This window comes from Colius striatus, chromosome 3 (genome assembly GCF_028858725.1).
Source record: "Colius striatus isolate bColStr4 chromosome 3, bColStr4.1.hap1, whole genome shotgun sequence".
Classification (NCBI taxonomy): Eukaryota; Metazoa; Chordata; class Aves; order Coliiformes; family Coliidae; genus Colius; species Colius striatus.
The window spans coordinates 37,901,835-37,919,720 of NC_084761.1; the positions used below are offsets into that span (position 1 = coordinate 37,901,835).

General features: G+C 37.9%; 1 protein-coding gene across 6 annotated transcripts in view; it reads right to left on the minus strand.

The window, feature by feature from the left end:
* Positions 1–237: 237 nt before the first annotated feature.
* PTPN13 (protein tyrosine phosphatase non-receptor type 13) overlaps positions 238–17,886 on the minus strand; it is a 133,423-nt gene continuing 115,774 nt past the window's right edge. For 5 of the 6 annotated variants that reach the window (XM_061992965.1, XM_061992969.1, XM_061992967.1 and 2 more), the window contains 16 exons: positions 16,522–16,680; positions 14,618–14,789; positions 14,306–14,516; positions 13,370–13,440; positions 11,751–11,812; positions 10,930–11,086; positions 10,439–10,612; positions 9,136–9,218; positions 8,089–8,144; positions 6,934–7,037; positions 5,900–6,036; positions 5,254–5,344; positions 4,261–4,598; positions 3,160–3,375; positions 1,986–2,048; positions 238–1,043 (listed from right to left, as the gene is read on the minus strand). In XM_061992965.1, coding sequence (XP_061848949.1) covers positions 963–1,043; positions 1,986–2,048; positions 3,160–3,375; positions 4,261–4,598; positions 5,254–5,344; positions 5,900–6,036; positions 6,934–7,037; positions 8,089–8,144; positions 9,136–9,218; positions 10,439–10,612; positions 10,930–11,086; positions 11,751–11,812; positions 13,370–13,440; positions 14,306–14,516; positions 14,618–14,789; positions 16,522–16,680 — 2,175 coding nt within the window. In that variant the 3' untranslated portion in view covers positions 238–962. The remainder of the gene's footprint in view (positions 1,044–1,985; positions 2,049–3,159; positions 3,376–4,260; positions 4,599–5,253; positions 5,345–5,899; positions 6,037–6,933; positions 7,038–8,088; positions 8,145–9,135; positions 9,219–10,438; positions 10,613–10,929; positions 11,087–11,750; positions 11,813–13,369; positions 13,441–14,305; positions 14,517–14,617; positions 14,790–16,521; positions 16,681–17,886) is intronic. The other variant, XM_061992964.1, reaches the window with a different exon arrangement.

The following is a 17,886-nucleotide window of genomic DNA, read 5'->3' on the forward strand; positions in this document are numbered from 1 at the left end:
TGGAAACTCTCCAGAAAGGAACCTACAGTTCTGCATTTTTTTTTCCAACAGATACTTAAGAACAGAAGGACACTTAACACTTACAATGTGCACAGCCCTTTTGTTGCAAATTTCTGAAGAAGCGCAGCAACCACAATGAAATATGCCATGTAAGGCCAAGAAAAGTCAGTCAGAAGGACACAAAAATAACCAGAGCCACTGATAAGTGTACTTTAGGTATATTTTTTATTTACAGAGTGGAGATGCCTAATCAGGTAAAAGGCTAGACACCTGATAATTCAGCTTTTTTTGTAAAAGTATATAAATATATACATGAAATTCTATGAAGTAAACAATATTAACTGTGATGCTTACAGTAAACATTCACTACTATCCTTACGCTAATAGGCAACTCTTAAAGCTTAAATGCTGACTTTAAGACAACCTCTAGAAAATAGCTGTGACTGTACTAAAAGGTCAAAAATTCCGTGCCACAAACAAGCTTTTAAAACAGAGTAGTAAAATGTCTTGGTAATAAAGTTTGTCAGGATAAAAATACTGCTTCATTCTTCCCACTCCCACACCTTGTAAGAAACAAATACCCCAAATCAGTTGCAGAACTGCAGGAAGTATTACTATTTTCTTCTTCATTTCTTTTAAGAATTAAAATATTTTCATTTCAGTATTTTATCACATATTAAGGAAGCTGTAAAAAAAGAAGCTTCATTAAATATTATTTACTGTTGTACAAAGAATCTCACAGATGTTCATTGGGCTGAAGACTTTAGTGGTATTATATGAGCTGTCCTTTTTCCTTATAACTACATACCTTATTTGGAATGATGGAGAGACTTTTTATAGAAAAGATATTTAACAGTAACTGAAAAAAGGGACTGGAAAACTATTGGCAGAATAAAGCAAACATGTGAAAGCCTTTTGACCTTCTTGTTTGCTTATTTTAAAAGCAATTCTGCTTCAGTACTTTATTTCCTTTTCTGTTGTTCTTCATGTTGGAGATGATTCAGGACATAAAGGACAACTTGATAGCAGAAAATGTACTGATCCTGCAAGTGAAAGGAAATCACAGAATAAAAGAAAAGTGCTTGCACCACCCAAGCAATTCACTCTCACCTTCACTTCACAGGCACACAGCACGTGCTTTCAAAAGTACTTCTACAGTAAAATAAACACAGGCACTCCCCTGCTGCTAAAGATATGCTTTTATAATGGGACATTTATACTCTTTCATACCAAATCCATTTCAAGGAAAATAAATCCTTTACATAAGTAGAAATGAAGACAAGTGAATTTCAAGGTCTTTCATCAATATAAAATAATCCAAAACTCAGATGACAGTGTAACTTTGTATCTTCATCTCAGTGATACAGGGGGCTAATACATGCTTTGGAGTGTGGGGTGAAGCTGTTAGTTTTGTAGTTTGGTTTCAGGCTTTTTTTATGGTTCTTTTTTTTTCTTTTAACTATGATTTCACAGTTCCTTCACATTCAAAGGAAAACTGCAGATTTTAACAAGACCTTGTGATGTCCACCTCTAAGGAAAAGTTAATGAAGCTCTAGATCTAGACTATTCCTAAAACATTCATTTAACTTCTGTGGTAGTATCTCTCCAAAGACGATTTCAAGACATCTCTGTAGTATCAGTGATTCATAGCAGCTACAGCTAGGCCTTCAGTTTATAATCCATCTTCAGCCAAAAAAGCTCAGCTAATTTCCTCTACAACACATGCTTTTGAAAATGAATCTTCCCACTTCGTTTTTTAATTAATTTTAAACCACAGATCAAAACAGTGCAGCCTGTTCAAAACTGCATGTATTTATAACTGTTAAATACATACTGACACACATCTGATTCAATTCTCACAACACAAATATCGTGCCAGAGTGCCCAAAGACAAACATTGTGTGCCATCACAAAGTTTCCTGTCACAAGAGAATTTTAATTCCAGTGTCCTTCCTTTAGCCTGTACCCAGGGAAGCCAGACTCACCTCTGTCTGAACCATCCCATGTCTCTGCAGACGCATCGTGCGCACCAGGTCTGAGATATCAAACTACCAAAAAAACCAGCAAGTTAAATGTTTGCAGACAAACTTAAGTACATATAAAAGAAACAGCCTCAGCACCAAACCAAGGAATGAATTAGGTACACTGAACATTTAGTAGCAAAATAAATCAGTATAGCCTATGCATGTCCGGTACGTAACTGGCATGTGCTATCTCTGGGCAATACGCATGTGGCCCTCCTCCATCAGACACCCTCCTCCTCTTCTTTTCTTTCTCTGTGCACAAGCTCTCTTTCTTACTCCTACTCAGCTGAGTGTACAGAAAACAGAACCCCTTGGCCCAGTCTAACAAAATGCTTTTTATTTCCCTTGGTCTATAAAGTTCTATACATTTAGCGAGTACTTAGAAACCTCATGGAGCTAAGCATGACACAGCTCATCTCTACAAATTCACAAAAAGACTTGCTACACCAGGACACTGAAGGACATAAAACACAGGGGAGCTAGCACCCTCCTGTGGAGCACTCTGGAAAGCAGATCCTCGACTGTGCCTGGAAAAATTAATTTACATACCCTCATCTTCATCTGAGATGTTTGCACCCTGAGTTTTTGATTTAGTTGCCTAAACAGATACTCTGGCTTGCTTTTAGCAGCACTCCAACAGTTCTTGGATCAAGTGCCACAACTCTCAGCCCTAATGCCATTGAACATGGTAGTTCCGCTTAATACACCCAGCCAGGTAAGGCAGGCACTTTAACTTTTCCTTTCAATTGCCCAAGTCATCATGGCAACACACTGCTGGTTCCCAAGCCATATGCCAGAAGTCTGCTAAGGTAGGAGATATCCTTGCAACATATCCTAGAACATCTCAAGCGGCACCAAATAATGTTGGATTGCTGAGGTGTCAACAAACAGGACACTTTACAAGATTCCTGAGCTAATCCAAGAACCAGCAGATGTTAGAACTCTTCCCTCTTGCCATCATCAACAAAGAAACATTTCACAGGTACCACTGTTTTACACCCTCATTTACCTTACATTAAGACATGGCCAGGATGCTACTCTCAAAAGCACGACATATTCTTTAAATGACTGAATAAATCGACATGAAAAAACTTTCCTGCAAGTCACAGCTTAGCCCATCCTCTCGGGTACTCACATCAAGGTCTCTGCTGATTAAGCCTAGAACAACATCTATACAAATAAGGGTCCCCGATCGTCCAATGCCTGCACTGCAGTGAGTTATGATGGGTCCTGACTTGTGGACACGTCGCATGTAGGAGATAAAAGTAAGCAGGTCATCTGGTTGAGAAGGGGTGTCATGGTCAGGCCAGGCGATGAAGTTCAGGTGAGAAATGTGCCGTACTTCACCTGTCTGCATTTTAAAAACAACAAAATGTAACACATGGGAAGAATAAAAAGACAAAAGGTAAGTTCCCAAAGTCTCAGAATCACAGAATGTTAAGGGACCTCGAAAGAACACCTAGTCCAACCTCCCTGCCAGAGCAGGGCCACCTAGTGCAGGTCACACAGGAACTCATCCAGGTGGGTTTTGAATGGAGAAGGAGACACCACAACCCATCTGGGCGGCCTGTTCCAGTGCTCTGTCACCCTCACAGTGAAGAAATTCTTCCTTATGTTTCTTTGGAACCTCTTATGTTCCAGCTCATACCTATTGTCTCTTGTCCTATAATCGGCCATAACTGAGAACAGTCTGGCTCCATCCTCCTGACACCTGCCCTTTACATATTTGTAAACATTAATGAGGTCAACCCTCAGACTCCTTTTCTCCAAGCTAAAGAGCACCAGCTCCCTCAGCCTTTCATTGTGAGAGATTTGCCCAATTAAGGTGTTCTGTAATTCAATAAAATGAGAAACAATAAGCCAAACTGAAAATAACTAGCAAGTAATAGAATGGTATAAGGTTCACTGTGCAGATTGAGCTGATCAGAGGAATGAACCAGCAAGATGGAATTATTAGTGAATTTGATATCCCTAGATACGTTTCCTTGGCAAAAATTTAGACTCTCATCAGTATAATGAAATCATCTCCTGGCCTAACAGCCTTCTGCTATAAAGGTCAGAAAGCAGCACCAAGCTGCAACAAGGAAGACTTGCCCACTAATAGGCAAAGAGGAGAAGCCCTAGGTTACCTCTTTACATAGGCACTATGACTGAAAGCAGACAAGACAAAAAAATGAGGACAAAAATGCCAACACTCAGAAAAAAATCTGCAGCTTACAGAATTGTATTCACTTACCTGAAGGTCTTCCAGCTCCAGCACTCTAATTATAAAGCCCTTCAGCTGCTGAAGTCTTAAAAGTGCAAGTCGTAGTCTATCATTTATCATGGTGGTTTTATTGAGTACATCTGGCCAGTATCGCTGGCATTTTATCTTTTCTCCTTCAACCTCCTGAGTCATCATGGCAATCACAGTACAGTTTTGCTCCCAAACCATCTGCCAGAAATCTGCTACAGTAGTAGGGAGTGGTCCTTGGCAGGCAATGTACACGAACTCTTCATTCCCCACCGGCATGCGAATGAAGCTGGCATTGATGTATGCACCTTCAATCCCAAGAGGTACTCTAGTGGTATCATCTGCAACTCCCCACAACAAAAATATCTCCATGTTAGGATGGCACACAATCAGGCCTTCAGGTAACAGAGATGCTGAGTCTTGTGCACTCACATGGCACTTATCTCCACAGATGCTTCCAGATCTTATTGTAAAAAAATTAAATGACTACAATACTTCGTTTAGAACTAGTCAGTACTTCTCTTTGAATGAAGAAAAAGATGGCTAGGGAAGAAATCTAAACCAGCAGACAGCCAGGATACGTGATTTGAACTGCAGCATCTTTGAAACTGAGGTTCTATGTTTCTCACTCAGAACCAACCTTTTTAAGTTCTCACTTCTCCACACATCTCCCACCTAACAAACAATTTTGTTGCAGGAAATTTACTGACAATAGTATACATGTCAACTTTTCCAGTTTTACATTGGTAAAACTGAAAAAAATCTTGTTTGGGTCCATATATATATCATTAATGACATAGGATCTGCTGAAACAAGTAAACAATCTGAACATCAATTGCTACCTCCTGCAGTAATCTATTGTTGATCAATCTTAAACTGCTCTATAAATGTGTGTTTCACATGTGTAGAAAATGAGTGGCGCTCTGATCCAATTCATCTAACCATGCAGGTGGTGACAAAACATCAACAGTGAATTTCAGATTAGTTAGGACTTACAAGGAAGTATGTTTTTATATCTGTTCTTCTTCCTATTCTCCTTTGCTTGTCCAATCAAACACTGATCCAAAGGTTTTAACTCCTGCAGGTTCTGCAAAGAAACAATTACATGTGAATTGAAAGCACTGAGTGCTGACAAGTGTTAAAAACAGCTGTGTAACAAAAGCTTTTAACAGACAGCATTGTTGAAAAAAACTGTAATGCAGTTATGTGAAATCAATTATAGCTAATAAAATGAAACAAAATGTAAAAAACCCCCACTATTACCCAGTAAATATTTTATCACTTTCTCCCAAAAAAGAGATGTGTAACCTGGTTGACTTTAGACTCTGAAAAGGCTAGTTTCACATTCTGCAGCTAGATTTCTCTGTTCACCTTGTCTGTGCTTGTTAACATAAGATTCACTTGGTAATTTATTGGAAGTAAGAATTACACCCTTTTGAAACGAATTCTGGCTTCAAGCTAATCTTGTCTTTCAGCAGCTAGTGGGGGGAAGGGAGAGAATTGTTTGGCAAAGGAAGTCTTTTCATCCCTTTAGAGCTGCAAATTAAAGAACTGTTGTATTTATGTCAGTATGAACCAGCCATTCTACTTCTAATTTTAATACTAGAAAAAAAAAGGCTTTAAAGGACAATTAGTTACTCACTTCAATCTCTTTAGAAGGAACTCCCTGTTCCAGCAATCCCCGCACCATCCTAATCACTGACTTCAGTCTGTCTCCTGAGTACTTGCCTCCAGGGAGTACATTCACAGTAGGGAGTGCAGAAATCTCTTTGTTTGTCACTAAAAGTAAATGTAGCAGAACAAGACTGATCCATATAAATGAAAACAAATGAATACCTAAAACTACAGAAATGTAAACTGTAGTGTAATGTTGGATTTCCTGTTGCTGTTTACCACCCTACTACTAGTCTCTAGTGTGCTTGCAAACAACAAAGGGAATACACAAATGGTTCTCTCAGGTTGACAGGCAAAACCAAATTAACAAAGCCAGTATAATGCAAAATCAGGAATCAAAAGCTTACTTTTGTAAGGCCTCCCATTTCCCTGGAGCACAAAACTAATAAACCAAGAATCTCTGCTATCACAATTGTGTCTTAAATCTACTATCTTAGTCTAAAGGTTTAAATGGATTATCTTTTTTTCTTTTAATAAATGATGACAAAAGGCAGCATGATTTAGGAACTGAAATTTCTAATGCTATCTCAAAAAGTAAAGACTAGATTCTGCCATAAGCACCAAACTGAGTAGTGTTCCACTCTGCTGTTTTGAGCAGCAGTGTAAAAATGAGAAGTGAGATAAAGAAAAAGAATACTGCCTAATTTGAGCATGGAGTACCTGGTATGTCAAGTACATAATACAACGATCTAGTCATGGTCAAACATGGATATTGTTACAGCTTTTGTCAGATACTATGGAAGAAAGTATCTCAGCTGGTTTCAACTCTACTACAACTACAGGTGCAACATTGCCAGTGGTTGTTCCTATTTATTCTCACACATTCATTACATGAAGCTGTAATTGACCCTTTCCTGTGGGTTGCTCAGCTGTTAAGATTTCCCATTATACCTGTCATTACACCCTCAAAACACATACAGGACATTTTAAGATTCCCTTCTCAGATTTTGTCTATTTCATGTGATCCTGTGTTTTCCACTGATTATTTGTTAAAGTTCTTGCCTTCATTTACACGTTCCTGGCTGATTGATTCAATGGGCAGTTTATCACTTTCCGACATGATCTCAACTTCATCTGCTTGGCTTGAGGGCAGTTGTGGAGGAGATCTATAGAAAGACAAGGTATAGAATTAAGAAGAGACACCTAGAAATAATCAACACATCTGCAATCTAATAAAAAAATTGCCAGAAAGTAATTTATAGTTATAAGTACTTCTGGACTGGATCCATAGCAGTAATCTCAACAAATCAATTATTTTTTTTGCCTGTTTTAAATCCTTTGCGGGCATTTAAAGAAGGTAACAGTGGAAAAAGATACAGGAAGACATCAATCTACCAATAATTATCACTGCAATTATTACTTTTCAAAGGCTAAACAGTCAAATAACATCCAATAGCACATTTGTACCACTCATATAACTCACTATCTATACACCAGAATACCTATTCCCAATTGCAAGCTCTGTAGCTTTGTGTAAGATAGTGATAAACATATTAAATATTTTAGGTCACAATGTTGCTGCTTGTGACAATTAAGTCTCAACCCAAAGCTTCTCAGAAACTTAATAAAAACATAAAAAGTAGTATATACACTTTGACTGAACTTTCATTTAGACTAACATTATTTCACAAAGAAAAATGGTCTTGGGAATGTTCAAAATTCAAGGTGGCACAAAGTGACAGCCAGCAACTTGGCCAGGTATATCCTTAGTTTTCCATGTAAAAAAGAAAAAAAAAAGCCCCAAGCACTCAAATGGGAACAGATGGATCATTAGAACTATATGGCTTAGTTTCTGTACTCTAAAACCAGAAATAGTAACATTAATGAAGCTTGTAAAGATCCAAATTGAAGACAGCATTGTTTGAATGTTTTCTTTGCGAGCAAGTGCTGTTAGTACAATCCAAACTAAATTTATTTGGAGCCATCTGAACACAGCCCAGTTATTTGTAATAAGCACATATAAAAAAATAAATAAAAGTAGGGCATAGTAAACTGCATCAAGCTGACTAGTATTCAGGTAAATAACCTTTTAAATGACAAGAATAAAGCAGAGAGCAAGTGAACAAGACATTGGGTTGTTTTTTTTCCCCTCTCATTATAATATATCCCCCTTCAGAGTTTCTAGTGTTTCAAGCAACACTAGAAAAGAAATCTTACCTTTCTGGCATAGCTTTTATTTCACAATAATCTTCACAATCATTTAAATGTGTTGGCTAGTGGAAGAAATATTTTAAAATACGTCAAAGTTATAGCATTTATCCACTGTAAACTTTAAACAACTAACAATTACATGGACTATTTCTGAAGGGCGCTAAGTTCAAAGCAGCATATAATAAAAGATTTTCCTCTTTTAGACATCTCATTAACTCAGAATAACAGGATGAGAACACTCAGCACTTGGAAAGAGGCTCTACTCTAGCAGGCCAAAAAGCTCTCTTAAAACTATTCCTGACTGACAGCAGCAGTAGAATCATCTACATTTTCTCTAGTTGACTTTTTTTGTTTATAGTACTTAAAAACCCTTAATGAGGTAAGTCTGATAGTGAAAACTTCTGCCTCCTGTCAAGCCACCAGTCTTATATAGAACTGAACAGGGCTTTATCTCTAAATGACAAGTACTATCACATACGCTTTACTCAACAGATGAGGCATTTTGATACTCCTTTCAAAAAATTCTACGAAGAAATTTATACTTATTATGCTTGCTTACAAGTTTCCACAGCCGTGCTCAGAAAATTTTACTTGTGGATCTCCTAGAGCATGTGGACACAGAGCTAGATTCCTGATTTGACTCTCAGCTCTACTAACTGGATAGAAAGCTGCAACAGCCAGGAAGTGCTGGTCAGACAGAGTTCTGCCAATTTGAAATGTGAGACAAGAAGACATGCAATAATGTAGGGTAAACCACATACAGAAATTATTCAAGTTAATGAACATCTCCTAGCAAAAAATAGGAGGAAAAGAAATCTCAAATTTGCATTTTGAACAATGAAGTCTACAAAGTATTCATCACAATTGCTTCCCTTCTTTGGAAAATCTTCTGCATCGAATGCCTGAAGGAATATTGACAAAGATGTTTTCATTTAATAGGCATGTAAAGTTATTTCCACAAGTTCTATGCCAATAAGGAAAATACTAAATTGAAAGAACATCTGAGAAAATAAAATCAGTAGACTAATATCTGCCAGGTTCTTGCCATCCCACCTCTGAAAAATCTTCTGGTAAAGATGAACCATCACAGTCTGTGTCTTCAGACTTATCTTCTGTCAGCTTTCCATTCATCTCTACTGGAATGGGAAAAACAGGAGTTTAAACATAAACACATCAAAAGCTGCCCAGAGTTCACCTTTTCATAGATGTGAACCCTGTTACACCTACACAGGGAAAACAGATACCAGAATAACTAAGAAACATCTTTTAAGTCCCTTTCCTAACTGTGTGTTGGAAAACAGGTCTTACTGTGTAGGATAACGAGACTTTAGGCTTCTTTCTTTTTAAACTGCAACAGCTGCCATTACATGTGAAGTTGTTTGCAGAGCTAACAGAATCTCTGTGCCGCAGCATAATGGACAAGCTAGTGCTAGCAAGTTGTCAGACTCCCATGTTCCTCCAATTTGGTTACATTGAGACCAGCAGTAGCTCTAAGACAAGACCTAATTAAAACGTGCAAGATAAAATTACTTCCATCTGTCTGCTACAGCAGTTCCCTGTTGACATATTTTCTGGATTTATCTTTAGTAGCAAAGGTCAGATTCTAGCTACAAGAATCTGGAAGTAGTGGAGCTCCACTGAACAGTGATCCAGAACCTCACTGACCAATGACAATGACCAAATGAACTTGAAGATAAGCAAAAGAGCTGAAAAAAACTACAGTTTTGGAAGGTATATGGAGTTCTAGAAGGAACCTCTACAGTAATCTACCAAGCACCTTGCCTGAACTTTTGGAGTGTACATACATGGCATGACATCATAAATGAACTACAAATCTTATCTACACTAAATTTCAGTTAATGACTGGAGCTGAGGAGATATAATGAAGGAAGAGAAAGGTGTACAGACAGAAACAAGTACTGAAAAAACCTGCTCCTTCTGAAAGAGAGAAAGCAGGACAGCAATTTGTTTGGTTTTGAGACCTCAACACATTTCCAAGCTGTAGAATCTCCAATCAATGAAATGTTGAAACACTTAAGCATTTCTACATGACTGTAGCTGCAGAATCAGGTATATAAACAACATGAATTCCACTCAGGAGACAATTCCAGATTTGGATTTGTTTTCTGACGTTACTTAAAGCCAAACCCAGATTTACTAAACCAGAACATGACTTAAATTGCATCTGAAATTCACTGGAACCAGAAACCATTTGTCTACATTCTACTTGAGAAACTTTCTGTTCACACAAAAATTCAATATCAACCCTCCCTCTTGCCAAATCAGTTGCTTCCTTAGCACCTTGTTTCAAGAATATTTTGCTGTTAATGATATGCTTTGCAATGGCTCTTGTTACCTGCTAGGTGCTCTTCTGATGCAGACTTCTTGAGATGCAGCCTCTGAGCCTCTGAAGTTGCATTATTATGATTTAAGAGGTTCTGGGCTTCCTCATCTACAACATCCAATAGATACTGGACAACTTCATTGTGATCATCTTCATCATAGTACTCATCATCTGGAACCTCCGTTTCTAAAGAGAAATAGTATAAAACAGTAAGTTTTAATATTATCAGATCTTTCAGGAGGAAAAAAAATAAAAAGACAGACACCATGGCATTATTTATAGCTGTTATCATGGCTCTTCCTCATTCATCTTTAACACAGAATCCAATTTCCTGAAATCTACTTCCAATATTAACTAATTCCTCTAAAGCAGAGCATACAGCTCAGAGACAATCTTCTAAAACTGACAGCCCAACATTGACTTACTTCAGCCTCTTTGACAATGCCTCGATACTCTTGTACACTAAAACTGAATAATGTTGTCCCCATCTCAATTCCTCTTACCTGATTTGTAACTGCATTTAGAAAAATCTGACATCTGATTGATGAAGCCAAGGGAAGGTGCATCTCCAGATCCTGAGAGATTCATTAGTCCTTTTGTGTGATGGATATTGTTTTCTGTATCTGCTTGAGAAGGTGCTAAGATGCCATTGCCATTTACCTAAGAAAGTGAACAACAGCACAAGTTGACCCTTAAAGAGTCTGTCAGCTTGTTGAAGCAGCAAGAAACCCTTAAAAAAATCATCACTCTACTTAGCAACAAATAAACCTTCCTATTCATATCGTATTCTCATCCAAGATGGCTGGGTGGGCAAGCTTTTAAGTGTGTTGGAAGTTTCACATAAAAAGAGTAAATAAAAAAAAATTAAAGCAATTAAAAAAACACCCATATGGTGATGAGGAAGCAACTACTACAAGAGAATACATAGTACTATTTAATGCTATTATGACCTCTACAAAACGTATGTAGGCTTCAATACCTTTATTTCCATAACACACCATTTCTCAGAAGAAAACAAGGAGGCAAAAAGGGAAAGAAAACCATCTAGTAAATGTAACATGTAAATATCTGCAGAAACTGTTCAAACAAGAGCTTTCTGGATCATAATCTTGGACATTTGTCTTTCAGGGAAGCAGTCCCAAAGAATCAGAAAATTAATTAAAAAACATGCATATTTATTATGAACTGCTTATTCGCATCAACTGATAATAGTGTTGCATACTTTACTTAATGAATTGTTTAATTAATTTTCATGTTGAAAATGTGTGTAAAGTAGATAATTTTCTCTGATTAAGGATAGTAGGCACAACAGAGGAATATTTACCTTTGGCCTGTAAGCATCAGTTGTCTTTTCTGTTCTATCACAGGGATCACCACAGGAACAACCTAAACAAAAATGAGAAAAACCAACAACTTCACAGCAACTTTTTCACAGAAATTAAGTTAGCTCACATCAATTATTTTTATACAAGAAACAAGATATTTAATATTATGTGATGAAATGAGTAAGACTTCTGCCTGCCTGATCACCTGGCTATTGCCAAACCTATATCTGATTAACTATACTTTATGATGGCTTTCTGAACGTTGTGTTCAATGGGATTAGAAAGCATGAATGCTAATACAAGTAACCAACTCTGCTTTAAGCAAAGAGAAATGTTGATAAAAAGTTTGACAACACAGAGTGGAAACACACACCTTTAGGAAACAGGGCATCCTCTCCTTTCCCTTGAAGTGTACAAAATATAACCCTGAAATCATCTGTCACTAAACATCACCTGACATCTGGGTCCTTTCCCTTCTTGATAAAGAAAAGAGTAATATCAGAGACCACTGCCTAGCCTAGACATCTCCTTACTGGTGTAATAAATGAGACCAAATGGAACTGGTAGACACTGTTTTCTTAGCTACCAGTGGATTTGCATATATGTTACACTTTTAGAAATGAAGAAACTTGTAGATGAAATAATTGAAGGCTAAGAGTAATCTTGTATCTTGCCATGAACCTATGCATGACAAGTGAACTACAGGAAGGATACCACTTGGAAGTGGGATTCCAAGATTTGGTTACAGGGCTTGTTTTTAATGAAAACCAAAGTTTTTTGAAAAACCAAATGTGTGGCACACTTGGAAAATATGTGAGCAACACTAAACTGTAAGAGCTGCAATAATTTCACAAGGCAATATATTGAAGGAAACATGAAGAACAAGACTATAATGAATGAAGACAACTGAAAAGCGACAACATTTCAAAGAAAAAGCAAATGCTGTAGATGGTAAGTAACCACATAAGCAGTTGTTCTGCACAGTAGTAAATGTAGGTGCTAAAGGATCCTGAGTCTAACTGAGGAAACAAGGAACTATTTAACAAAAGGAAGTTAATGTCACTCAGGACATATTAATGCTGTGTACACAACACTGGAAATAATTCTTTCTGTCTGGCTGGCTCTGGTGAGCCTCAACCAATGCCATATGTGTGACCAGAAGCACCACACCTGAAGGGGAAAAACAGTAAGATAAACAAATTGCAGAGGAGCAAAAAAATCAATTTGGGCTCCTTTAGTCTTGAAAAAGAGAAGACCAATGAGATATCCAAAGCCCTTTCAAATGTAACAAATCGTATTTTTATGTCTTCTCAGAGAAAACAACAGCAACAGTATTGTTATTAATAACAATTATGATGATAATAAATTGACTAATTTTTTTCTAACTACCTGAAAGATTTAGGCTTGATATTAAAGAGAATTTCTAAACTACAAGAGAATCAGAAAGACCTTTTATGAAGCTTTTAAAAGAAAAATCCATCAAGCAACACTTGCTGGAGCTGATCTCAGTAAATGAGTTATAGTAGTCACCAGACTAGGATGATATCTTAAGGTCCTTATCAGTTTCTTTATTTTTAAAAACATGTGCATTTCCTTGCAATAAGCATGAAAATCTTACCATTAGCTTTCAATGGCCACGGATTTGAGCTATCTGGGCTTTTGGATTTTGGAAGCACTGCATGACCATCTCTATGAAAAGAAACGTTTAAAGGAGTTTTTATTAAAGAATAAATCATGATAAACATCAGATACTGATGTAAATATCAATAAAACCACTAACCATGCTTTCTATTACAATAGTTTTGGAATACTGAAAACATTCGATGAGAGAGATTAAGCACTGCTAGTTAGGTTAGTTCCTGCTTCAATGAGCACTGAAGAGTTTGTTAGAGCTAGACTTTCCTTCAACATTCTGACAAAAAGATTTGACCTTGCAGTCTCAGGACTTGGGATCCCTTCTGGGATAAAACAGAGAGGGAGGGAGGAGTAAATATTTTAGTCCCAGGTAAATATTTAAACAGAGTAATCTGTAAAGTTTTTTTAGTCTGCTGCATTGCCATAAAAGCAGCTGCAGGCATCAGTGAAAATACAGTGGCGCACTAGGATCTTGTGCTACAGGGTTTTGATGCTCACCAGTGTTCTGGGACATCCATGTGACAGTGAAACTACTTAAGCACAAAACAACATTTCATCTCCTTTTTATGACTTTAGAATCCTCAGTAGTCATTTTAAGAAAAAGGAGTAATTGCATTTAAATAACCTGTCATTTTGAAAATGGTATTTTGAACACTTGCACTGCCTAGCTGCAGTCTGTCTTCCAAAGAAATACAAAGAACAGCAAGTACTCAGTATCCTTCTGCTCCACTGAAGGACAAAAATTGCAGACATACATACAGGGTGCCTTTTTGTGGCATCAGTCCTCAGTAACATGCCACCTAGTACCACTCTGGCAAACTAGCTGTCATACCAGGAACATGTTTTAACTACACACTCATAGAGTCACGCAAGAAAAAAATAAAACAACTACAGGGAAGCATTTGCTTCCAAAATGTACCTGGTTGCTTTCAGCACCACTTTTGGAAGGCATGTTTCCAGCATTCTTTTGGCTTCTTTCAGAGTCATTCCCTGTGTGCTTACTCCATTAATGTAATGGACAATATCTAGTGCATGGAGACTTTCCTCTCTGGCAGCAACTGATTTCGGGAGAATGTCACTAATATACACAACTTGGTAAAGGCTGTCATGACCTCCTGATAACAACAAACCTTTGTAGGAAAAAGGGGGAAGAAAAAAAAATCAAGTTTTTTCTTTGCAACTGAAGAGAAAAAAACATTTTAAAGCAAAAAGCAATGTATTTCTCTGTTACCTAGCTCTTCCTTGTGGCATGTTAGTGTAATATCAGGTAGTAAATGAGGCAACACTGGCATCTTGGGTAACTCCAAAACACGCCCTAACACTAATCTCACAGTCTTTGGGGCAGCGCGGAGGAAGTTTACTGCATCGGTGTGACTCATGTTAGTGACATCAATGTTGTTAACCTATGGAAATGAAAGCAACAGAGATCTTGTTAGTTTCCAAGTAAACCAGTTAGCATTGCTGCAGAAACATTTATTACTCTTCTTGTTGACATTCGACACTGAAGGACAAAACAACAGATGCTTTATCAAAACCAGCTGTGGTTCATTGTACTTACCCATGCAGACGGAACATAGAAATGTAACTGAACTTTCACAGGTGGAGAAACTAGTTTAAAGTCCACATGTCAAAATATTAAACAATCTGAAGAGATATATTATTTTACTGTTCCTGTTCAAAAAAATGGGAGTGCTATAACTGTATAGGCTGACATCTGAAAGTGTGACTCACAACCTAATCCAATTTGATGTGTATTTGTCTAACTGTATTAAGGTTTAATAGAAGCTGTGCTTCAATGTTGTGATCCAGCAATGACTCACAGACATGCTTTGTGTCATGCACTTTGTCACTTGCTCACAGTCCCTGTAAGCCTAAATGTCAATTTTCAGTCAATCAGAAACTAATATCATAAGGGATGGAATGCCATTCAGAGGGACCTGGACAAGCTCAAGAGGTGAGTCCATGTGACTCTTACGTGTTTCACCATGGTCAAGTGCAAAGTCCTGTACCTGGACTGGGGCAAACCCTAGTATCAATACAGGCTGAGGGATGAAGAGATTGAGGGCAGCCTTGTGAAAAAGTACTTGAAGGTGTTGGTGGATGAAAAACTGGACACAAGCCAAACTTATTCTGGGCTGCATCAAAAGAAGGATGACCAGCAGGTCGAAAGAGGTGAATCTATCCCCTCTCCTCAGCTCTGGTGAGACTCCACGTGCAGCAGTACTGGATCCAGCTCTGGAGTCCTCAGCACACAAAAGACATAGACCTGGTGGAGTGAGTCCATAGGAGAGTCATAAAAATGATCAGAGGGATCGAACACCTCTCCTAATAGGAAAGGCTGAGATGGCTGGGGCTGTTCAGCCTGGAGACAAGTAGGCTCTGGTGAGCCTTTTCAATACTTAAAGGGGGCTTATAAGAAAGATGGGGACAGGCAACTTACTAGGACCTGTAGCCATAGGACAAGGAGTAACATTTTTAACCTGAAAGATGGTAGATTCAGACTAGATAAAAGGAAGGCATTTTTTACAGTGAGGGTGGTGAAACACTGGGACAGGTTGCTCAGAAAGGCAGTTGATGTTCCATCCCTGGAAAAATTCAAGGTCAGGTTCAACAGGGCTCTGAGCAACCTGATATAGTTGAAGATAACCTTGCTTATTGCAGGGGGGTTGGACTAGAGGACCTTTAATGGTCCTGCCCAACCTGAACTTTTCTATCAAGACGTGATGAACATCTGTACTATATGATATGTACCTTGTAAACTCTTCAACAGCAAACCTCTTAAAACTGATTTCTTAATAATGTGCTAGCCATAGATGTATTTGACCAACAACTCCTCCACAAATTTGAACAACCATCTTGTTTAATCAATGAATGCTATTCTCTTTGAATGACTTTTTACCATCATGAATAGTGGTTGCACACATGTCTAGGTGTGGGATATACCATAACTCCCTTCAGCAATCTTCTAACATGTTTTCATACTTGTTTTTCTTTTGTCTAAGTGCTGTCAGAAGGTGCCTGCCTTTGTTGCTTAACCACTTTTACTTCAGCCCACAACAGAGTTTGCCTTTGTTTTTTGACTCAAAGTCATCCTTTTCATGTAATCCTTGTATCTGAACACATGAATTTTCTCACTTTTATCAGTCGATCTCCAGGTCGTAGTCTCCCATCACTTTTGGCAGGATCCTGAACAATATCATGAATGTAGCAGCCAACGTTATCATTACCTTTGGTCACTGTAAAACCCAGACTACCCTTTTCTGACTTCGTCATAGTGACTTGGAGCTCTGCTTCCTAGGGGAAGAAAATAGCACTTTACACCACGGACAAACAGAAATAATTTGATTGCTTTACTGAATTTAAAATAGACTACTGATTTACCTACTGGTTTAAGTGGAACACAAGCCTGGACAGTATCAAGACACTTCTCAACAGGCTCAGCATAGCTGCTTCAAGTAAGCACCTCCAATGAATTCAGACAAACTGCTGTTTCGCATTGAGCTAACCCTGGGACAAAGGCTCATGATCTAAACAAAACTGTGAAGGCACACACCGAAACTGACACCTTATTGTACCCTCAACTACCTGCCATTTATAAAAAGGCTCTGTATTTTCTCAAATAAGACAACATATCAGGAATTATTCAACTGAAGAAAGGAGGTGAACATATTTTCCTAGAATGAGATACAATACCATAGCTTATCTCAGGACTGAATACATAGGCAAAACATATCCATTTTGAGTTGTATAAATTTTGGTTTGAAAGATACACAGATCTGCCTCATTTGCGTAGAAACTCACAGAGCACCAGAAGGTCTGAGAAATCTGAAGAAGAGACTAAGAAGAGGACAGTTTGTCTCTTTGTAAAATAGAGTATGGACTAGAATAGCTGTGTAACCTGAAAGATCCTCACAATTGAGACATATCAATGCTCAGTTTTATTTTATTTTTTCAATCTATAAATACATTATTTGAGGATATGGAAGCAGTGTCTCTTCTGATACACATCTCTAAAGTATCAAGAAATTATTTCAGAAAAGTCTCAAAAATACGCTGCATTTTGCCACACAGCAAAAGACCTTTGGCATTCATAGATATAAATGCAGCAAAGAACAGGGTCTCTTGATGTCCCTCCTGAATGTCTGGTTTTATCCTCTGATTTTTGAATCAACACACAGAAAACTAGCATGGCAGAAGCAAAGTATGTGCCATTTAAACTTTGTCTGATGGTCTAGAAGTAGGCAAATATTTAATGATAAGATTTCCATGCTGAAATGACGCACAAAATAGACACATCTACCTATGTACACATGGACGTCTCCACATGCACAGGGAGAAATATATCAGCTCCTCAAGGGCCCAGACAGAAAATGCCTGCAGACATTTCCAAGAGCAGCTGTAGTTTGATGTTTGCAAACAGCACATGTATGTGTGCCATTTATAAGGCTCATGTTCACATTAGCAAGCATAACTTGCAACTATCCCATTTGAAAACTAATA